The sequence below is a fragment of the Jaculus jaculus genome, chromosome 19, assembly GCF_020740685.1.
Source record: "Jaculus jaculus isolate mJacJac1 chromosome 19, mJacJac1.mat.Y.cur, whole genome shotgun sequence".
Lineage (NCBI taxonomy): Eukaryota > Metazoa > Chordata > Mammalia > Rodentia > Dipodidae > Jaculus > Jaculus jaculus.
Window position 1 is genome coordinate 44,259,946 of NC_059120.1, and position 16,128 is coordinate 44,276,073.

Here is a 16,128-nt window from a genome sequence, read left to right on the forward strand (position 1 = left end):
CTGCCTCTTAGATCAATGCCTTGATGCCTCCTCATATCTCCTCAGATGACTGTATGATGTTTTTTGATTTGAAATGCTTTCAGGAACTATATAAACAGGCAGATTCCAACTGTCCTTTCACGTTCCCTGCAGCAGTGGTTTTCAAAATGGGCTCTAAGTAACCTTGGGTTTCCTCACAAATGTCTACTCTAGCGCCTGGTAAGGTGGCTCATACCTGTGGCTCCAGCTACTCACGGGGCTGACGTAGGAAGATAGCTTGAGCCTAGGGTTTCTGGGCCATAGACTAGCCTGAGCAATATAGCAAGATCCACCACAAAAATGCAAAACAGCTGGGCATGGTAGCACATGGCTTTGATCCTAGCACTGGGGAGGCAGAGGTAGGAGAATCACTGAATTTAAGGCCACCCTGAGACCACATAGTGAGTTCCAGGTCAGCCTAAGCTAGAGTGAGACCCTACCTTAAAAAACAAAAATAAAACAAACAAAAAAGCAAAACAAACAGATGCTGGGGAGGTGACTCGGGTGGTAAAGATCTTGCCACATAAGCATGAGGGCCTCAGGTCAGATCCCTAGCACCCATGGAAAAGCTGTAAGCTTGGTGTGCCAGTGGGTGTCTGTAATTACTGGGGAGACAGAAACAGGAAAAGTCTCTGGGGCCTGATGGCCATCAAAACTGCCCTACTTGGTGAGCTCCAGGTTTAGTGCAAGGTCCTGTCTCAATAAAAATAAGATTGAGGGCTGGAGAGATGGCTCAGCAGTTAAGGCACTTGTCTGCAAAGCCTAACAACCCAGGTTCAGTTCCCCAACACCCATGTAAAGCTGGATGCACAAAGTGGCTTGTGCATCTGGAGTTCATTTGCAGTGGCTGGAGGCTCTGGCACACCCATTCTCTCCCTCCCTTTCTCTCTCTCTCTCTCTCTCCTTGAAAATAAATGAATAACAATATTTAAGAAACTAAGATAAAGATTGAAGAAGACACCTGATGTCAACCTCTGGTCTACACACAGGTCTGCCCAGACATATGCACGTATTTGCAAGAAAACAAACAAGCCTTCTGCAAATCCACTGGATGCTGCTTAGTCTGAAAATGGATTCTAACTTTCATCTTTACCTTCTGCTATCAAAATGGTTGTGCTTATAGTCTGACTTGATCACTCCACAAGGCAGACATGTATTGGAACATTACATTGTACCTCACAAACATAATTTGTCATTTAAAAATAAAATGTTTAGCTGGGCATGGTGGTGCACACCTTTAATCCCAGCACTTGGGAGGCAGAGGTAGGAGGATTGTCATGAGTTCGAGGCCACCCTGAGACTACATAGTGAATTCCAGGTCAGCCTGGGCCAGAGTGAGACTACCTAAAAAACAAAAAAAAAAGGGGGGGGATTGGAGAGATGTCTTAGTGGTTACGCACTTGCCTGTGAAGCCTAAGGACCCTGGTTCGAGGCTTGATTCCCCAGGACCCACATTAGCCAGATGCACAAGGGGGAGCACGCGTCTGGAGTTTGTTTGTGGTGGCTGGAGGCCCTGGTGCGCCCATTCTCTCTCTCTCCCTCCCTCTTTCTCTCTCTGTCTGTAGCTCTCAAATAAATAAATAAAAATAAACAATAAAATAAAATAAAAAAGAAAGCAAAACAGAGCCAAGCGTGGTGGCGCACGCCTTTAAAAAAAATGCAAAGCTGGGCATGGTGGCACACACCTTTAATCCCAGCACTTGGGAGGCAGAGGTAGGAGGATCACCATGAGTTCAAGGCCACCCTGAGACTCCATAGTGAATTCCAGATCAGCCTGGGCTAGAGTGAGACCCTACCTTGAAAAACCAAAAATAAATAAATAAAATAAAATGCACTTGGGAGGCAGAGGTAGGAGGATCGCTGTGAGTTCAAGGCCACCCTGAGACTGCAGAGTGAATTCCAGAACAGCCTGGGCTACAGTGAGACCTTACCTAAAAAAAAAAATAAATAAAGTAAAAATAAATAAATGAAATGTTTGAAAAGTTTGTGATCTTGGTTCTTTTTAACTAATTTTGATAACAAGTGTTAAAAAGCTTTAAAATAGGGCTGGAGACATGGCTTAGCAAATAAGGTGCTTGCCTGTGAGGCCTAAGGACTCAGGTTCAATTCTCCAGGTCCCATGTAAGCCAGACACACATGGTGGCACATGTGTCTGGAGTTCATTTGCAGTGGCTAGGGCTAGGGGCCCTGGTAGGCCCATTCTCTCTCTCTCTCTCACGCACTCTCTCTCTCTCTTTCTTCCTTCTCTCTGTCTCAAATAAATAAAAATAAAACAGGGAAAAAAAAAAGCTTTAAAATAGGGCTGGATAGATGGCTTAGTGATTAAGGTGCTTGCCTAAGAAGCCTAAGGACCCAGGTTTGATTCTCCAGGATCCACGCAAACCAGATGCACAAGGTGGCACATGGGTCTGGAGTTTGTTTGCAGGGGCTAAAGGCCCTGGCACACCTTTCTCTCTCTTTTTATCTGCCTCTTTCCCCAGCTCTCTCTCCCTCAAATAAATATTTTTTTTAAAGTTTTAAAATAAGGCTGGATAGCCGGGCATGATGGTACACATCTTTAATCCCAGCACTTGGGAGGCAGAGGTAGGGGGATTGCTATGAGTTCAAGGCCACCTTGAGATTACCAAGTGAATTCCAGGTCAGCCTGGGCTAGAGTGAGGCCCTGCCTTGAAAAACCAAAAATTGATAAAAATAAAATAAGGCTGGAGAAATAGCTTAGTGGTTAAGGCGCTTGTCTATAAAGCCCAACAACCCTGGTTCAATTCCCCAGTGCTCACTTAAAGCCAAATGCACAAAGTGGTACATGCATCTAGAATTTGTTTACAGTGGCTAGAGGTCCTGGTAAACCCGTTTTCTCTATACCTCTGTTTGTATATCTCCCTCTCTACTTGTAAATATATATATATATAGTTTCTCAAGGTAGGGTCTCACTCTATCCCAGGCTGACCTGGAATTCACTATGTAGTCTCAGGGTGGCCTTGAACTCTCGGCAATCCTACCTTTACCTCCCAAGTGCTGGGATTAAAGGCGTGCACCACCATGCCTGGCTCTTAAATAGCTATTTTTTAAAGGCTTTAAAATATAGTCAGCATGGTAGTACACACCTATAATCTCAGCATTTGGGGGTGGAGGCAGGAAGACCAGGAATTCAAGTAGCCTCAGCTACATAATGAAGCCAGCCTGGGCTACATGAGACTTTGTCTCAAAAAAAAATTGTCTTTCTCTTGGTCCAAAAGATGGTATCACTGCTTGGTTTCTCCTGTGTCATTGCTGGTGTACCATCTCAAACGTTTCCCTCCCTCAGAAACATCACCTGAGTATTTGTCAGGATCACATGGGTGGCAAGAAGTTTCTCCTTTACTGGAGTAAGAGTTTGCTGGGCAGAGTTTACAGAAAGAGGAGCCCTGCTTGGCTGCATATGTGCCGGGCTTGCAGGGGAAGCATTCTGAAGTGTAGGCCACCCCTGGGGAGAAAGAGAACATAGTTTAGAAAAGCCACGAATACAGGCCTGCTGAATGCCAAGGCTTTGGGGACTGACTTCCACCCTTCCCACATAGCCAAGAGGCCGTGGAACCAGCATGAGACCAGACTCAGCCCTGCTCTCTGTACCTGTTATGGCAATGTTTCTCACAAGCACAGGCTTGGAAACTTTGGACCACACTGAGAAGGCTGTGGTTCTCCAATAGAGGACATTATTGCCTCGATTCAGCTCAACCTAAAAAAAAAAAAAAATGACATAAAGGACATGTTAGTTCATCATAGACACAAGCATCGCCATCTTGCTGGTTTAGCCTCTAGCCAAGTAGTCAGAGCCTGTTCTGGCCTTCTCCCTCCCCTCCGTAGCCTTGCCTTCAACTATAGTCCTGTCTTTCCACCTTTGTACCTTGCACCCTTGCATCTCCTATGGAGAAGTGATAAAGGGACTGGCAGTAAGGCTGACTGGCATTCCTGCATTCTTCTCTGGTTCTCCAGAAAGCCTAGTCTTAAAGCTGCTAAGCTCTGGTTCTTTTGTTATTTATTTATTTTTATTTGATACAGAAAGAAAGGGAGAAAGAGAGAGAGGGAATGGGCATGCCAGGGCCTCCAGCCACTGCAACCAAACTCCAGACATATGCACCACCATATGCATCTGGCTTACGTGGGACCTGGAGAGTGGAACCTGGGTCCTTGGGCTTCACAGGCAAGTGCCTTAACCGTTAAACCATCTCTCCAGCCCTAATCTCTGGTTCTTAAGATGCAGCCACACGAGCAAACTATTACAAAAATCAGTCATAAGAGGACTGATGGAAGAGAGGAGAGGAGTCAAGGCATCCTCCACATCTCAGACTCCTCCCTCCAGGGGCATTGGAGCAAAGTCCTCCTTGAAGAATGCCCTTGGCCCGCTCTCTGAGATCTCCAGGGGAGGGCTGGTGCCACACTCACACTGTGGAATTCCCATCCTTTCTCCGTGGTTTTCATCCACCGGGAGTCATCTGCGTTGGGCTGGCACTGGTCATTCTGAACCTGAGGTGGAAGGAGTGTGGCTCAGTTCCTGAGCACGTGAGGGCCTTGCCCCCGCTGCACAGTGCTCTAGAGCGCCCTTCTCCTTGGGGAAGAGCTGCTATGTCCTCCAGAACCAAACTTAGAACATACAATCTTGAAGGAAGATGGGGGCCAGACACGCGCGCACGTACATACACAACCTCTGAGCACAGACACCAAGGAAATAATTTGCTGCTCAACTGTTTATGTGCTACTTCGTGTCTGAACAAGACAAAACACCTAGAAATTTCACAGGTTTTGTCTTCCCCACTCAGAGGCCTTACTCCTTGCCTCTTTAGGCCTCAGTTTACTTTGCCCACAGTTCTCTCCAGAGGAAAAACAACTGTGGTTCCGCAAGCAGGGTTACACTTGAAATTGACTCCTGCAAATGAATCTGAGCCTCAGAGAGTCTTTCCCTCCCTCCCTCCCTCCCTCCCTCCCTCCCTCCTTCCCTCCTTCCCTTCCTCCCTCCCTCCCTCCCTCCTTCCCTCCTTCCTTCCCTCCCTCCCTCCCTCACTCTCTCCCTCCCTCCCTCCCTCCTTCCCTCCTTCCCTCCCTCCCTCCCTCCCTCCCTCCCTCCCTCCCTCCCTCCCTCCTTCCCTCCTTCCTTCCCTCCCTCCCTCCCTCACTCTCTCCCTCCCTCCCTCCCTCCTTCCCTCCTTCCCTCCCTCCCTCCCTCCCTCCCTCCTTCCTTCCCTCCCTCCCTCCCTCCTTTCCTCCCTCCCTCCCTCCCTCCCTCCCTCCTTCCCTCCCTGCCCCTCAGCCTAGGGCTTACGAAAAACTCAAAGATGATGCTGGAGTCCGGGTAATAATACTCAAAGTTAACCGTGCCCGATTGTTTCAGGTTGACGGCGTACATCAGTGTGGCTGTGCATTCGTCCGTGTTGGAGGCGATGTAGTCACCCCGGGGAACCCATTTGGACCTGCAATGGAAAAGGGACTAAGTACACTTAGGTTCTGTGCCACGTGTAGGTCTTGCTGGGTCTCTGGCGGCAGGGGGTGGGGGGAATCCAGACTTCAGAGTCACAAGCTTGAACCTGACCATGCCCAGTGAGGAATCCAGAGGACAACAGGCCCGCTGAGGTAGATCAGGGAGCCCGGGACGCAGCCAACAGAGGACAGGCGGTGTGCCTCAACATTATGGAGATCGGGCCTAGAGATATTTGGCAGATGAAGTGGAGTGTGCAAAACTTTATTGTCACCCAGACATTGAGGTACATGTTTTGTATCTATGATTTATGCTCACCAACAAAAGGATTTTTTTTTTTTTTTTTATCTAATAGGTGAGGAACCTGAGGCTTGGAGAATACCTTGCCCAACCTCACAAAGCCTTCAAGTGGCAGGGCTAGGATCCAAACCCAAGACTGCTGAACCCCAAAGTTGTCAAAGCCCATAGACACAGATGTCCGAAGTTCAATCTAGTCCATTTGCTTTTCCAGAAATGTCTACTTTAAGATGCACCTTGAACATCATTTTTATCAGAAGAGAACAGCCAGAGAACCCCGGGGATGGTCGGTTTTGTGACAACTGTTTGGTCTCCTACGTCTGTCCTACCCTATCCGCCTGGCTCTCCCTCCCTCCCCACCACACCAACTCTGGAGTGGCCTCCGAATTCATTTTGCTCCTGGTCCTACGTCCTCCAGTCCAATCCCTCTCCACACCGGGGCTGGAGACCTCCTCTAGAGTGGAATTATGACCACACCACTCCTCTGTCCTGTTGTCCTTGGGAGCCCGCATACTTTCCTGGCCCATGCTTCAAACGGAAGCCCTTTGGAGTCTCTCATAATTCCTCTGCTAAACCTTCTCTAACCCCCAGGCTCATCCTCTTCCTGTAACTAACTTCCTTCTCCCTTCAAGCCTTCCCTGATTCTATCTGCTTCTGCAAAAATGCCCAGAGCTTTGTCTGTTTGCTTCTCATCTTCACAATCCCACAATCCCGTTCTACCTTACTTTTTTTTGTTTGTTTGTTTATTTTTGTTTTTGTTTTTTGCTTTTTTGTTTTTCAAGGTAGGGTCTCACTCTAGCCCAGGCTGACCTGGAATTCATTATGTAGTCTCAGGGTGGCCTTGAACTCATGGCAATCCTCCGACTCTGCCTCCCGAGTGCTGGGATTAAAGGAATGTACCACCACACCTGGCCTTTTTGTTTTGTTTTGTTTTTGAGCTTTTCTTTGGGGGGCAGGGAGTGAGTCATATTTCTTTTCTTTTTTATTTATTTATTTATTTGAGAGCAACAGACACAGAGAGAAAGACAGATATAGGGAGAGAGAGAATGGGCGCACCAGGGCTTCCAGCCTCTGCAAACGAACTCCAGACGCGTGCGCCCCCTTGTGCATCTGGCTAACGTGGAACCTGGGGAACCGAGCCTCGAACCGGGGTCCTTAGGCTTCACAGGCAAGCGCTTAACCGCTACGCCATCTCTCCAGCCCATATTTCTTTTCTTTTGAGTTTATTTTTATTTATTTACTTGAGAGAGAGAGACAGAATGAGAATGGGCGTGCCAGGGCCTTCAGCCTCTGCAAAATGACCTCCAAACACATGTACCACCTTGTACATCTGGCTTGCGTGGGTCCTGGGGAATCGAACCTCAGTTCTTTGGCTCTGCAGACAAACACTTTAACCACTAAGCCATCTTTCCAGCCCCCATATTTCTTTTTTTTTTAAATATTTTTTGTTCATTTTTTATTTATTTATTTGAGAGCGACAGACACAGAGAGAAAGACAGATAGAGGGAGAGAGAGAGAATGGGTGTGCCAGGGCTTCCAGCCACTGCAAACGAACTCCAGACGCATGCGCCCCCTTGTGCATCTGGCTAACGTGGGACCTGGGGAACCGAGCCTCGAACTGGAGTCCATAGGCTTCACAGGCGAGCGTTTAACCGCTAAGCCATCTCTCCAGCCCTTCTTTATTGATTACACTATTTAGTTATTTCTGGCTGGTAGACATTTAGATTGTTTCTAGTCTTTTACTGTTATGCTTACTCTGCTATGAACAATCTTGTTCCTGTGTCCTTAGACACCTGTCTGAGTGGAGAGCATAGGAATGGCTGGCTCAGAGGACACGTGAGCCGACAGCTTCACTGGCTGCCGCAACCTTGCTCTGCAGGGTCTCAGTTTACAGCGGCTTGCAGTGTGCGAGCCCTCATTATGCTGCATTTCCAATGTTGGAACTAACAGACCTAATCACTGCCATCATGACGTGCTGGAGAATCAGAGTCTAGCTGGGCTTTACATCTCGTTCCTTGATTGCTGGTGAAATCTTCTGGAGCTTATTTGCAACCTGCATTCGTTCCTCTTCTGGACATGCTTTAAACCCTCTTCAACTGTCTGTCTTCCTGGCTGGCCTGGGGGGTTCTGGGATGGCAGAGACCAAGCCCTGAGACTGCCCCCAAGAGGCCTTTGGGGGCACTGAACAGATGATATGGGGAAAGGATGAGCCTACACAATCGCACCAGCTCATTGTTTTGCCTGAGACTAGCCTGAGACTCCACTGCTTCATAATGGCCAGTTAAGAGAACCTCACACTAAGGTCATAAGCCCTAGGTGGGAAGCTACTACTTGTCTGGCTAAATGGATATATTATACCCACCAAACTACCCTCTGAATACTTATGGTTATGCCCACACATTAATACTACTCTCATGTTTAGCATGTTTGGACTAGTGGGGAGACTCCAAAACTCATCAAACTGCTAAGAAGAATAGAGTGTTCAGCACTAAGTGAGACATCTCTATTACACCCTCTAACGTTCATGGACTACTGCAGAAGAGGTGGCAGAAACAATGTAAGAGCCAAAGGAAGGGGGGGAGTGCTTTGCAATACTGTTGTCCACACACAAAGGGGCCATGGTATTCATGACCTCACCATAGCTGACACGACCTTCATAAGACCTGAATAAAAGGAGTGACCAATGATGACATTAAAATAGAAGAAAGAGGGCTGGAGAGATGGCTCAGCAGTTAAGGCACTTGCCTGTAAAGCCTAAAGAGTTCAGTTTCCCAGTACCCATGTAAAGCCAGATGCACAGAGTGGCAAATGTGTCTGGAGCTCATTTGTAGGAGTTCATGTGCAGTGGCTAGAATGGCATGCCCATTCCCTCTCTATCTCTCTCTCCTAGGTGTGATGGTGCACGCCTTTAACCCATCACGTAAGAGGCAGAGTTAGGAGGAGGATAACTGTGAGTTTGAGGCTACCCTAAGACTACATAGTGAATTCCAGGTCAGCCTACGCTAGAGTGAGACCTTATCTCAATACCCCCTCCAAAAAAAAAAAAAAGAAAGAAAGAAAGAAACTCAAACTAGTCTACAGGTCACAGGGTTTCTTCTGCATTTGCTAAAATGTCATACCTTTCAAGTCCTTAGTAGTTAGTAATACTATCAAAATGGAAACATAAGCTGAGTTCTTCCAAAATGTCTCATTGATTCCCCTTGTTGAAAGAGATATTTGAAGCCTATGTATTCCACAGCATCAGCCATAAATAACTCTTGAATTTTGATGAATAATGAAAAGGATGTCACAAGTGGGTTACATTTGCAGAATGCATTACTGTTCTGATTTTTGCCACCATTGTCCCTGTTTGATTTCTAGTGCCAGAAGTATCGTTCTGATTGCTTTTTCTGCCCTCGTGCTGAGGGTCTAAGGATTGAACCCAGGGCCTTACACATACAACGCATGTGCTGTACTACTGAGCTACACTCCCAGCCATTGGCTTTTGTGAACCAGTGTCTCACTATGTAGCCGAGGCTAGCCTAGAGCTCTCTCTCTATCTTCCTGTCCTGACCTCCCAAGTGCGGGGACTACAAGCATGGGCTAAACTCTTCACTTGTAGCATTTCACTTAATCATTACCACAACCTTGAAGAAGACTTTGTTGTTGTTGTTTGTTTTTTCTTTTGGCTTTCTGAGGTAGGGTCTTGCTTTGGCCTAGGCTGACCTGGACTTCACTATGTAGTCTCAGGGAGGCCTTGAACTCACGGTGATCCTTGTACCTCTGGCTCCCGAGTGCTGGGATTAAAGGTGTGTGGCACCACACCCAGCAGAGTCTCATCAGTTTTTAAGATGAGGAAATTGAGCACAGAGATGAGCAGACTTGCTAATAGGTCAGGGAGTTGTGATCTACATGTGTTATTAGCTTTTAATGCTTATGTCTTTTTAATGTCTGTATCTATTTCTCCCTCATTCTGTTTCACTGTCACTGTATTTGGTCTGCGGCTCCTCCTTCTCCACTAATTGTCCTGTATCCAGTCTATTATCCCCTCTTCCCTCGTCTCTCATGTGGCTATTTCGGTGGCTGATGGCTTCCAGGACTTCATCTCTGTGACCTACACCCAGAAAGCACGAAGCAGTCCTGGAGCTCTGGATCCTGCCATAGCACCTGTCCAGTTTGTCTATTTTCTTCCCAATGATTTACTGCGTCAGTTTAGTGTCAGATGCTATGTTAGATGCTGGAAACTCAGCAAAGACCAAGAAGGACTCATTACTGTCCCATGTGGAGCCTGCATTCTGCTTTTACTTGATGAGAGCAAAACACAACTAATTATATAATTAAACACATATAAATAACTATGCTAAATGTCCTAAGGAGAATTACAAAGTGATATGAGAATATGTGATAGGGGCTGGAGAGATGGTTTAGCGGTTAAGGCACTTGCCTGCAAAGCCTAAGGACCCAGGTTTGATTCCCCAGTACACACATAAGCCAGATGCACAAGGTGGCGCATGCACTGGAGTTCATTTGAAGTGGCTAGAGACCCTGGTGTGCCTGTTCTCTCTCTCATCTGCCCCCCTCTCTCTCTCTGAAATAAACATTTTGTTTAAAAAAAAAAAAAAAAGAGTATGTGATAGGAATATGTAGGTTCGGGGATGGCTTATTTTTTAAAGGAAAAGTGGCTGGTGGGAGTTGGGGGGTAAGAGTCAGCTAGGGAAAGGGATGGGGAAGGCCCCAGGCCCAAAGGAGCTAGGTGCCTGGCGTGGCTGTAATGACGCACAGTCCAGCAGTGAGAGTCTGGGTTAGTGGCAGAGGCAGAGCAAACCAGCAGGCCCTGCAAGCGGTGGTGGGAAGGTATTGGATCTTATCCCAAGAGAAATGGGTTTTCTGGGAGTTCAGGGTTTTGAGCAGAAGAATCTTGTGATTAGACTTACATGCATTACTCTGCTGCTGGGTGGGCATGGCCCTGAGGAGGCCGAGAGCTGGGAGCAGGACAGCTGGGAGGGCTTTAGGAGGAACACGCTGGAGGGACACTGGCCAGGCCGGTCTGGGGACAGCAGGGCTGCGTTCCTATGGCCTTTCAAAACCTCCGCGGGAGGCCATTTCCTCCTAGGAGGAAAGTTTTCCCTAGAATGCCTTAAGACCCGGGCTCCAAGCCTGTCCGTGCCTTGGAAACACAAGTTGTTATTAACTGGCCCACATCCTGCCTTGCCGAGAGATGATGATTATTCCCCTCTCACAGCCATCTCCAGAGAGAGGTGAAATTCTTCCTGTTCCCTGGGTAGGAACTGATTGAGTGTCTTGCCCCAGGTCAAATGGCATTTGCCATTGCATCTCAGATGGGATGGAGGTCTGATTGTCTCAACGCACACAATGCCTCTCGGGACTTGCATCCTCTGTAGTTTTATTTCTACCCTCAATACCATATGGTAAGGATGATGATACATTAATTTGAACTCCAAAATCATATTAGTATTGGACCATTGGGCTGGAGAGATGGCTTAGCGGTTAAGGCGCTTGCCTGCGAAGCTTAGCGGCCTAGGTTTCACTCCCCAGAACCCACTTAAACCAGATGCACATGGTGGCACATTGCATCTGGAGTTTGTTTGCAGTGGCTAGGCCCCAGTGCGCCCATTCTGTCTCTTTCCCTCTAAAATAAATAAAAATATTTTTTAAAAAATTGGACTGTTGGGCTGGAAAGATGGCTTAGCGGTTAAGGTGTTTGCCTGCAAAACCAAAGGACTTCGGTTTGAGTCCCCAGGACCCACATAAGCCAGATGCACAAGGTGGCACATGCATCTGGAGTTGCAGTGGCTGAAGGCCCTGGCATGCCCATTTTCTCTCCCATTCTTTCTCTAACTTTGTTTCTGCCTGTTTCTTTTTCAAATATATATAAATACAGACAGTTTTAGAAATCTAAGCATAATGCAGTTCTTTGGTCCTTTTTATGTATCTGGTGCTTGGATATAAGAGAAACTTTTCTTTCCTCCAATTCTCATTGTCAATATTGAACAAAAAGCCATGTGTGACTGCTTTCTGCACCTCTGCATCCTGTATTTTCCTCCCTAGGGCCCAGCATTGCCTTGCACATAATCATATTTTTAAGGAGTGAGAGTATGAGACATTTGAGAGCATGGCACTGGGTTTGAATTCCAATCTCACCAGCTGTGAACTAGGGAATGAAGGCAGACTGCACAACTTCTCTGAACCTCCAGTTTTCCACTCTTAAATGGGAATTATAATACCTATTTCAATTATCTCTATATCTTTATATCTCTATATCTGCCTTTCTCTCTCTCTCTCAAATAAATAAAAATAAAATTAAAAAAAAAAAACAGACTGGGCCCTTGACTAGTCTCCCTGCCTCTATTTCTTCAGGATTTTCTCTCTCAAACACCAGCCAATCAGTGGTGAGCTCAGGCAAGGGCATGTTAAGGTGGCAGTCATTTTTGGCAATCCCATAGGGACCTGCTATTGCCTTTCCCCCCGGGGCAACATTGACCTCTTCCCTCCAACCTCTCTGTGCGACCTGACCAGTATGGAGGGACGCTGTCCGCGGTGCCCTGCTGCTCCTCCCCCAGCGGACGGATGTGGGCGCTCCCAGACTCACAGAGTGCAGTTCTCGGTGGACTCCGTGGCGCCGTCATCGATGTCCATGTTGGCTGAGAGGCTGGCAAAGCCATGAGGCAGCTCATCCCACTCATCGAAGCGGATGCCCGTGCCAAGGGAGTAGCGGCCCTCAGCGCATGGCTTGCAGGACTGGTCCTTCATATCCAGGAACTCCCCAGCGTTGCAGGAGAAAGCTAGAAAGCAGAGCAGGGACAGGGGAAGGGTGCTGAGGTAGGGTGCCATGGTCCAGAGAGAAACGACGGCTTCGGGCATTCTAAACGGAGGCGCTCAGGGTAGGGGTCTCGGGATCCGGCTTACTAAAACTCAGGGTCATGGCATGGTCCCATCTTGTGTGATGTGATTTCTGTGGAATAATGGAAAGAGGCAAAAACCACAGAGGCAGAAAGTAAATCTGTGGTTGCCAAAGTTGGAAGAAGGAATTGCAAAGAGATTGTGTCTGTTCAGGGAGATTAAAATGTTCTACGAGAGTAGTGATGATTCTGTGAATATTCTAAAAGCCACTGAAAGTTACTGAATAAGGCATAGAATTTATGGTGTGTAAGAAGTTGTGTTGGTAGAGGCAGATGCAAAAGGATCACTGCCAGTTCAAGATTAGCCTGTTCTAGCCAGCCAATGCTACACAGTCAGATCCTGTCTCAATAGACAACAGAGCTGGACATGGTGGGGCATGCCTTTAATTCCAGCACTCCATAGAGGGGAAGCAGAGGTAGGAGGATCTCTACGAGTTTGAGGCCACCTTGAGAGACTCTACCTCAAAAAAAAAAAAAAAAAGAAAAGAAAAAAAGACCCAGCTATATCTTATTAACACTGTTGTTAAAGAAAAAGAATTGGTGGGGCTGAAGAGATGGCTTAGCAGTTAAGGCGTTTGCCTGCAAAGCCAAAAGATCTCAGTTCGGTTCTCCAGGACCCACGTAAGCCAAATGTGCAAAGGGGCGCATGCATCTGGAGTTCGTTTGCAGTGACTGGAGGTCCTGGTGCACCCGTTCTCTCACTCTCTCTTTCTGTCTCTCATATAAATAAATAAATATTTTTTAAAAATGGGCTGGAGAGATGGCTTAGCAGTTAAGTGCTTGCCTGTGAAGTGTAAGGACCCTGGTTCAAGGCTCGATTCCCCAAGACCCTCGTAAGCCAGATGCACAAGGGGGCACATGTATCTGGAGTTCGTTTGCAGTGGTTGGAGGCCCTGGTGCTCCCATTCTGTCTCTCTCCCTCTCTCTATCTGCCTCTTTCTCTGTCTGTCTCTCTCAAATACATAAATTATATATATATATATATATATATTTTTTTTTTAAAGAAAAGAACAAAGAGTTGGGGCTGGGGAAATGGCTTAGAGGTTAAGGCACTTGCATGTGAAGCCAAAGGACCTAGGTTTGATTCCCCAGGACCCACATAGGCCAGATGCACGAGGTGGTATATGTGTCAAGCAGTGGCTGGACTCCCTGGCTCACCCATTCTCTCCTTCTCTCTCAAAAAAAAAAATTTTTTTTTTTTAAAGAAAAAGAGTAAATCGGGCATTATAGTGGTGTATACCTGTAATCCCAGCACTTGGGATGTGGAGACAGGCAGGAGGATCACAAGTTCAAGGCCAGCCTCAGCGACATGAGACTCTGTCTCCCAAATAAATAAATAAAAATAAAGATAATGAAAAAAGATTTAGGGCCAGGCTCTGCCGTGCTGTAGAACTTGGGGCTCACCCCTGATGACCTTGTTTCCTTGGAGATGCCTCCGCCATTCTGGGAGCACTCCAGTGAGGAGCATGCTGGGCCTCTAGACAGTGCAAGGTCCTTCAGCTCTGAATCCCCACCGAGTTCGGCTCCCAGCAACTGCTTTCTCAATCTACCGCCACCATGCTAATTGAGAGTCTCAGGACCTGTTAGCCAGCGCAATGTCCTTTGAACTAGTTTCTTACTTTGGCTCATTCTATAGTCAGAGCCATCATTCTACCACTGATTCAAACCATTATTCTCTTTGGAAACACGTGTTCACACCGGCAGCACTCATGCTAAAATTGACATGATGAGCAAACAATGGCAGAAAAAACAATCAGGGGCTCCCTTTGGGTTACATTAGGCTCTTAGCCTAGAATCTGATCTCTGACAATTTTCCTCGAACATGATGTTCCGGCCTGACTTCCTCCTACAGAGCTTTCTCCACCTCAACACTGTCTCCCGCATTGCCTCCACACTGGATTGGACTCTTCCCTGAATCTCTCTCTCTGGTCTTCCACCTCCAGAGTTCTGGTCAGGTGATCCTCCCAGTAATTCCTTGTTACTAAGACTACGTAACTCCCATGCCTCTTCCCATCCTAATTTGCACATCCTACCCATCTGCTACCCATGGGGCTCTGAGCCCCCCAGGAGACAGCTGGCTCAGGTATGGCACTGACATCACAGGAACGCCACAGAGGTTTGCTGAAGCCAGGGAGTGCTAAATGTCTGCTTCTTCCCTCCAGGCTGTAAGAGCCCGTGGGCAGAGACTGTGCCGTATTAGATGTGTGCCTGGACACGCCATCATGCATACACACAGTAGATGTTTACACATGATAGGGACTCACTAATGTCAGCTGCATCCACTGAGGATGGCTTATTTGTTTTTGTTGGTTATGCCTCATTTTCGCCCAGATCTCAGCAATATTCATTCATTTAAGAAATATTTATTTCTTCATTCGCTGAACGAGACACTGGGCTAAACGGATTTTGCAATTTAAATATCCTCAATCTCCTTTCCAACTCTTCAAATAATTCCTTAATCCCAGCTTCTGGTTTTAATTGTGCACTTCCAAAAGGCAAGAACGTGGGACATAGCAGTTCGCTGTCGAAAGCTGCAGCTAGTCAGGTAGGCGGGGTGGGAGCTGCTGCAAGTCCCTGCCGGTCGAGCTGCGTGGTCACGTCCATAGTCAGAGTCCATAGTCACCCTGAAGTGGTGCCCAGTGCATTTTGAAAGCCCGTTCTTGGCCGCGGTTCATTTTCTCTGGCTTCCTTTCCAGGAACAAAAGCAAATCGCAATATTGCCTAATGACTGCTTGTGGCTGGTGAATGTAGATTAGCGAAAAATACAGGCAAAAAAGAAAAAAAGAAAATGAATGTGTATACATATATATATATATATATATATATATATATATATATATTGTGTGTGTGTGTGTGTGTGTGTGTGTGTGTTGCAGCTAGAATAGCTTGTTATGTTGTATCAGTTGGTTAGATTCTATGTTTTTTTTTAAATTCATATTTCCAGTTTGCATGCATTAAATAACATCTCACCAAATTTCAAAAGGGCTCTAGGGATGGGCTCAAACTGGGGCAAGTGATCCCCTAAGGCAGCTGCGCTATCAGGAAGAGCCTAGCTTGGGTGGTGAGATGCTTGGGCTAGAGGCCAGAGCGGCCCGGCGGGGAGGCCCGGGATCAGGAAGGCTGCTTACAGCACTCGGTGCCCTTGATGGGGTCGGGGAGGCTGGTGCACAGGCCCGGGCTGTGCGGCACGGCGACCCTCCACCTGGAGCCCGAGCTGTCACACGCGGTGTACTCATAGTGGTACTCTGACTGCGGGAGAGAACAGCGGTGGCAAGGTGCGTTAGCAGTGACCAAACAGTAACAGTTTCCTGCCCGGCTAGTGACAGCTACTGACACCCTTTATCAGCGATGGCAGGGAGCAAGACACCACAGAACCCAAATCATTACAGAACCCATATGAGAAACACAGTATTTATACTGCTTCTTTCCATCTAACTGTGATCTGGTCTCTAGAAGTGCATTTAA

The 16,128-nt window shown here is 47.2% G+C and overlaps 1 protein-coding gene across 2 annotated transcripts in view; it reads right to left on the reverse strand.

Moving 5' to 3' along the window:
• The window catches only part of Elapor1 (endosome-lysosome associated apoptosis and autophagy regulator 1), a 99,836-nt gene that overhangs the window by 36,071 nt on the left and 47,637 nt on the right, over positions 1-16,128 (reverse strand). For both annotated transcript variants that reach the window (XM_045138576.1, XM_004659048.2), the window contains exons 2-7: positions 15,792-15,912; positions 12,354-12,546; positions 5,315-5,462; positions 4,441-4,521; positions 3,628-3,733; positions 3,332-3,481 (exon numbers count right to left, since the gene is read on the reverse strand). In XM_045138576.1, coding sequence (XP_044994511.1) covers positions 3,332-3,481; positions 3,628-3,733; positions 4,441-4,521; positions 5,315-5,462; positions 12,354-12,546; positions 15,792-15,912 — 799 coding nt within the window. The remainder of the gene's footprint in view (positions 1-3,331; positions 3,482-3,627; positions 3,734-4,440; positions 4,522-5,314; positions 5,463-12,353; positions 12,547-15,791; positions 15,913-16,128) is intronic.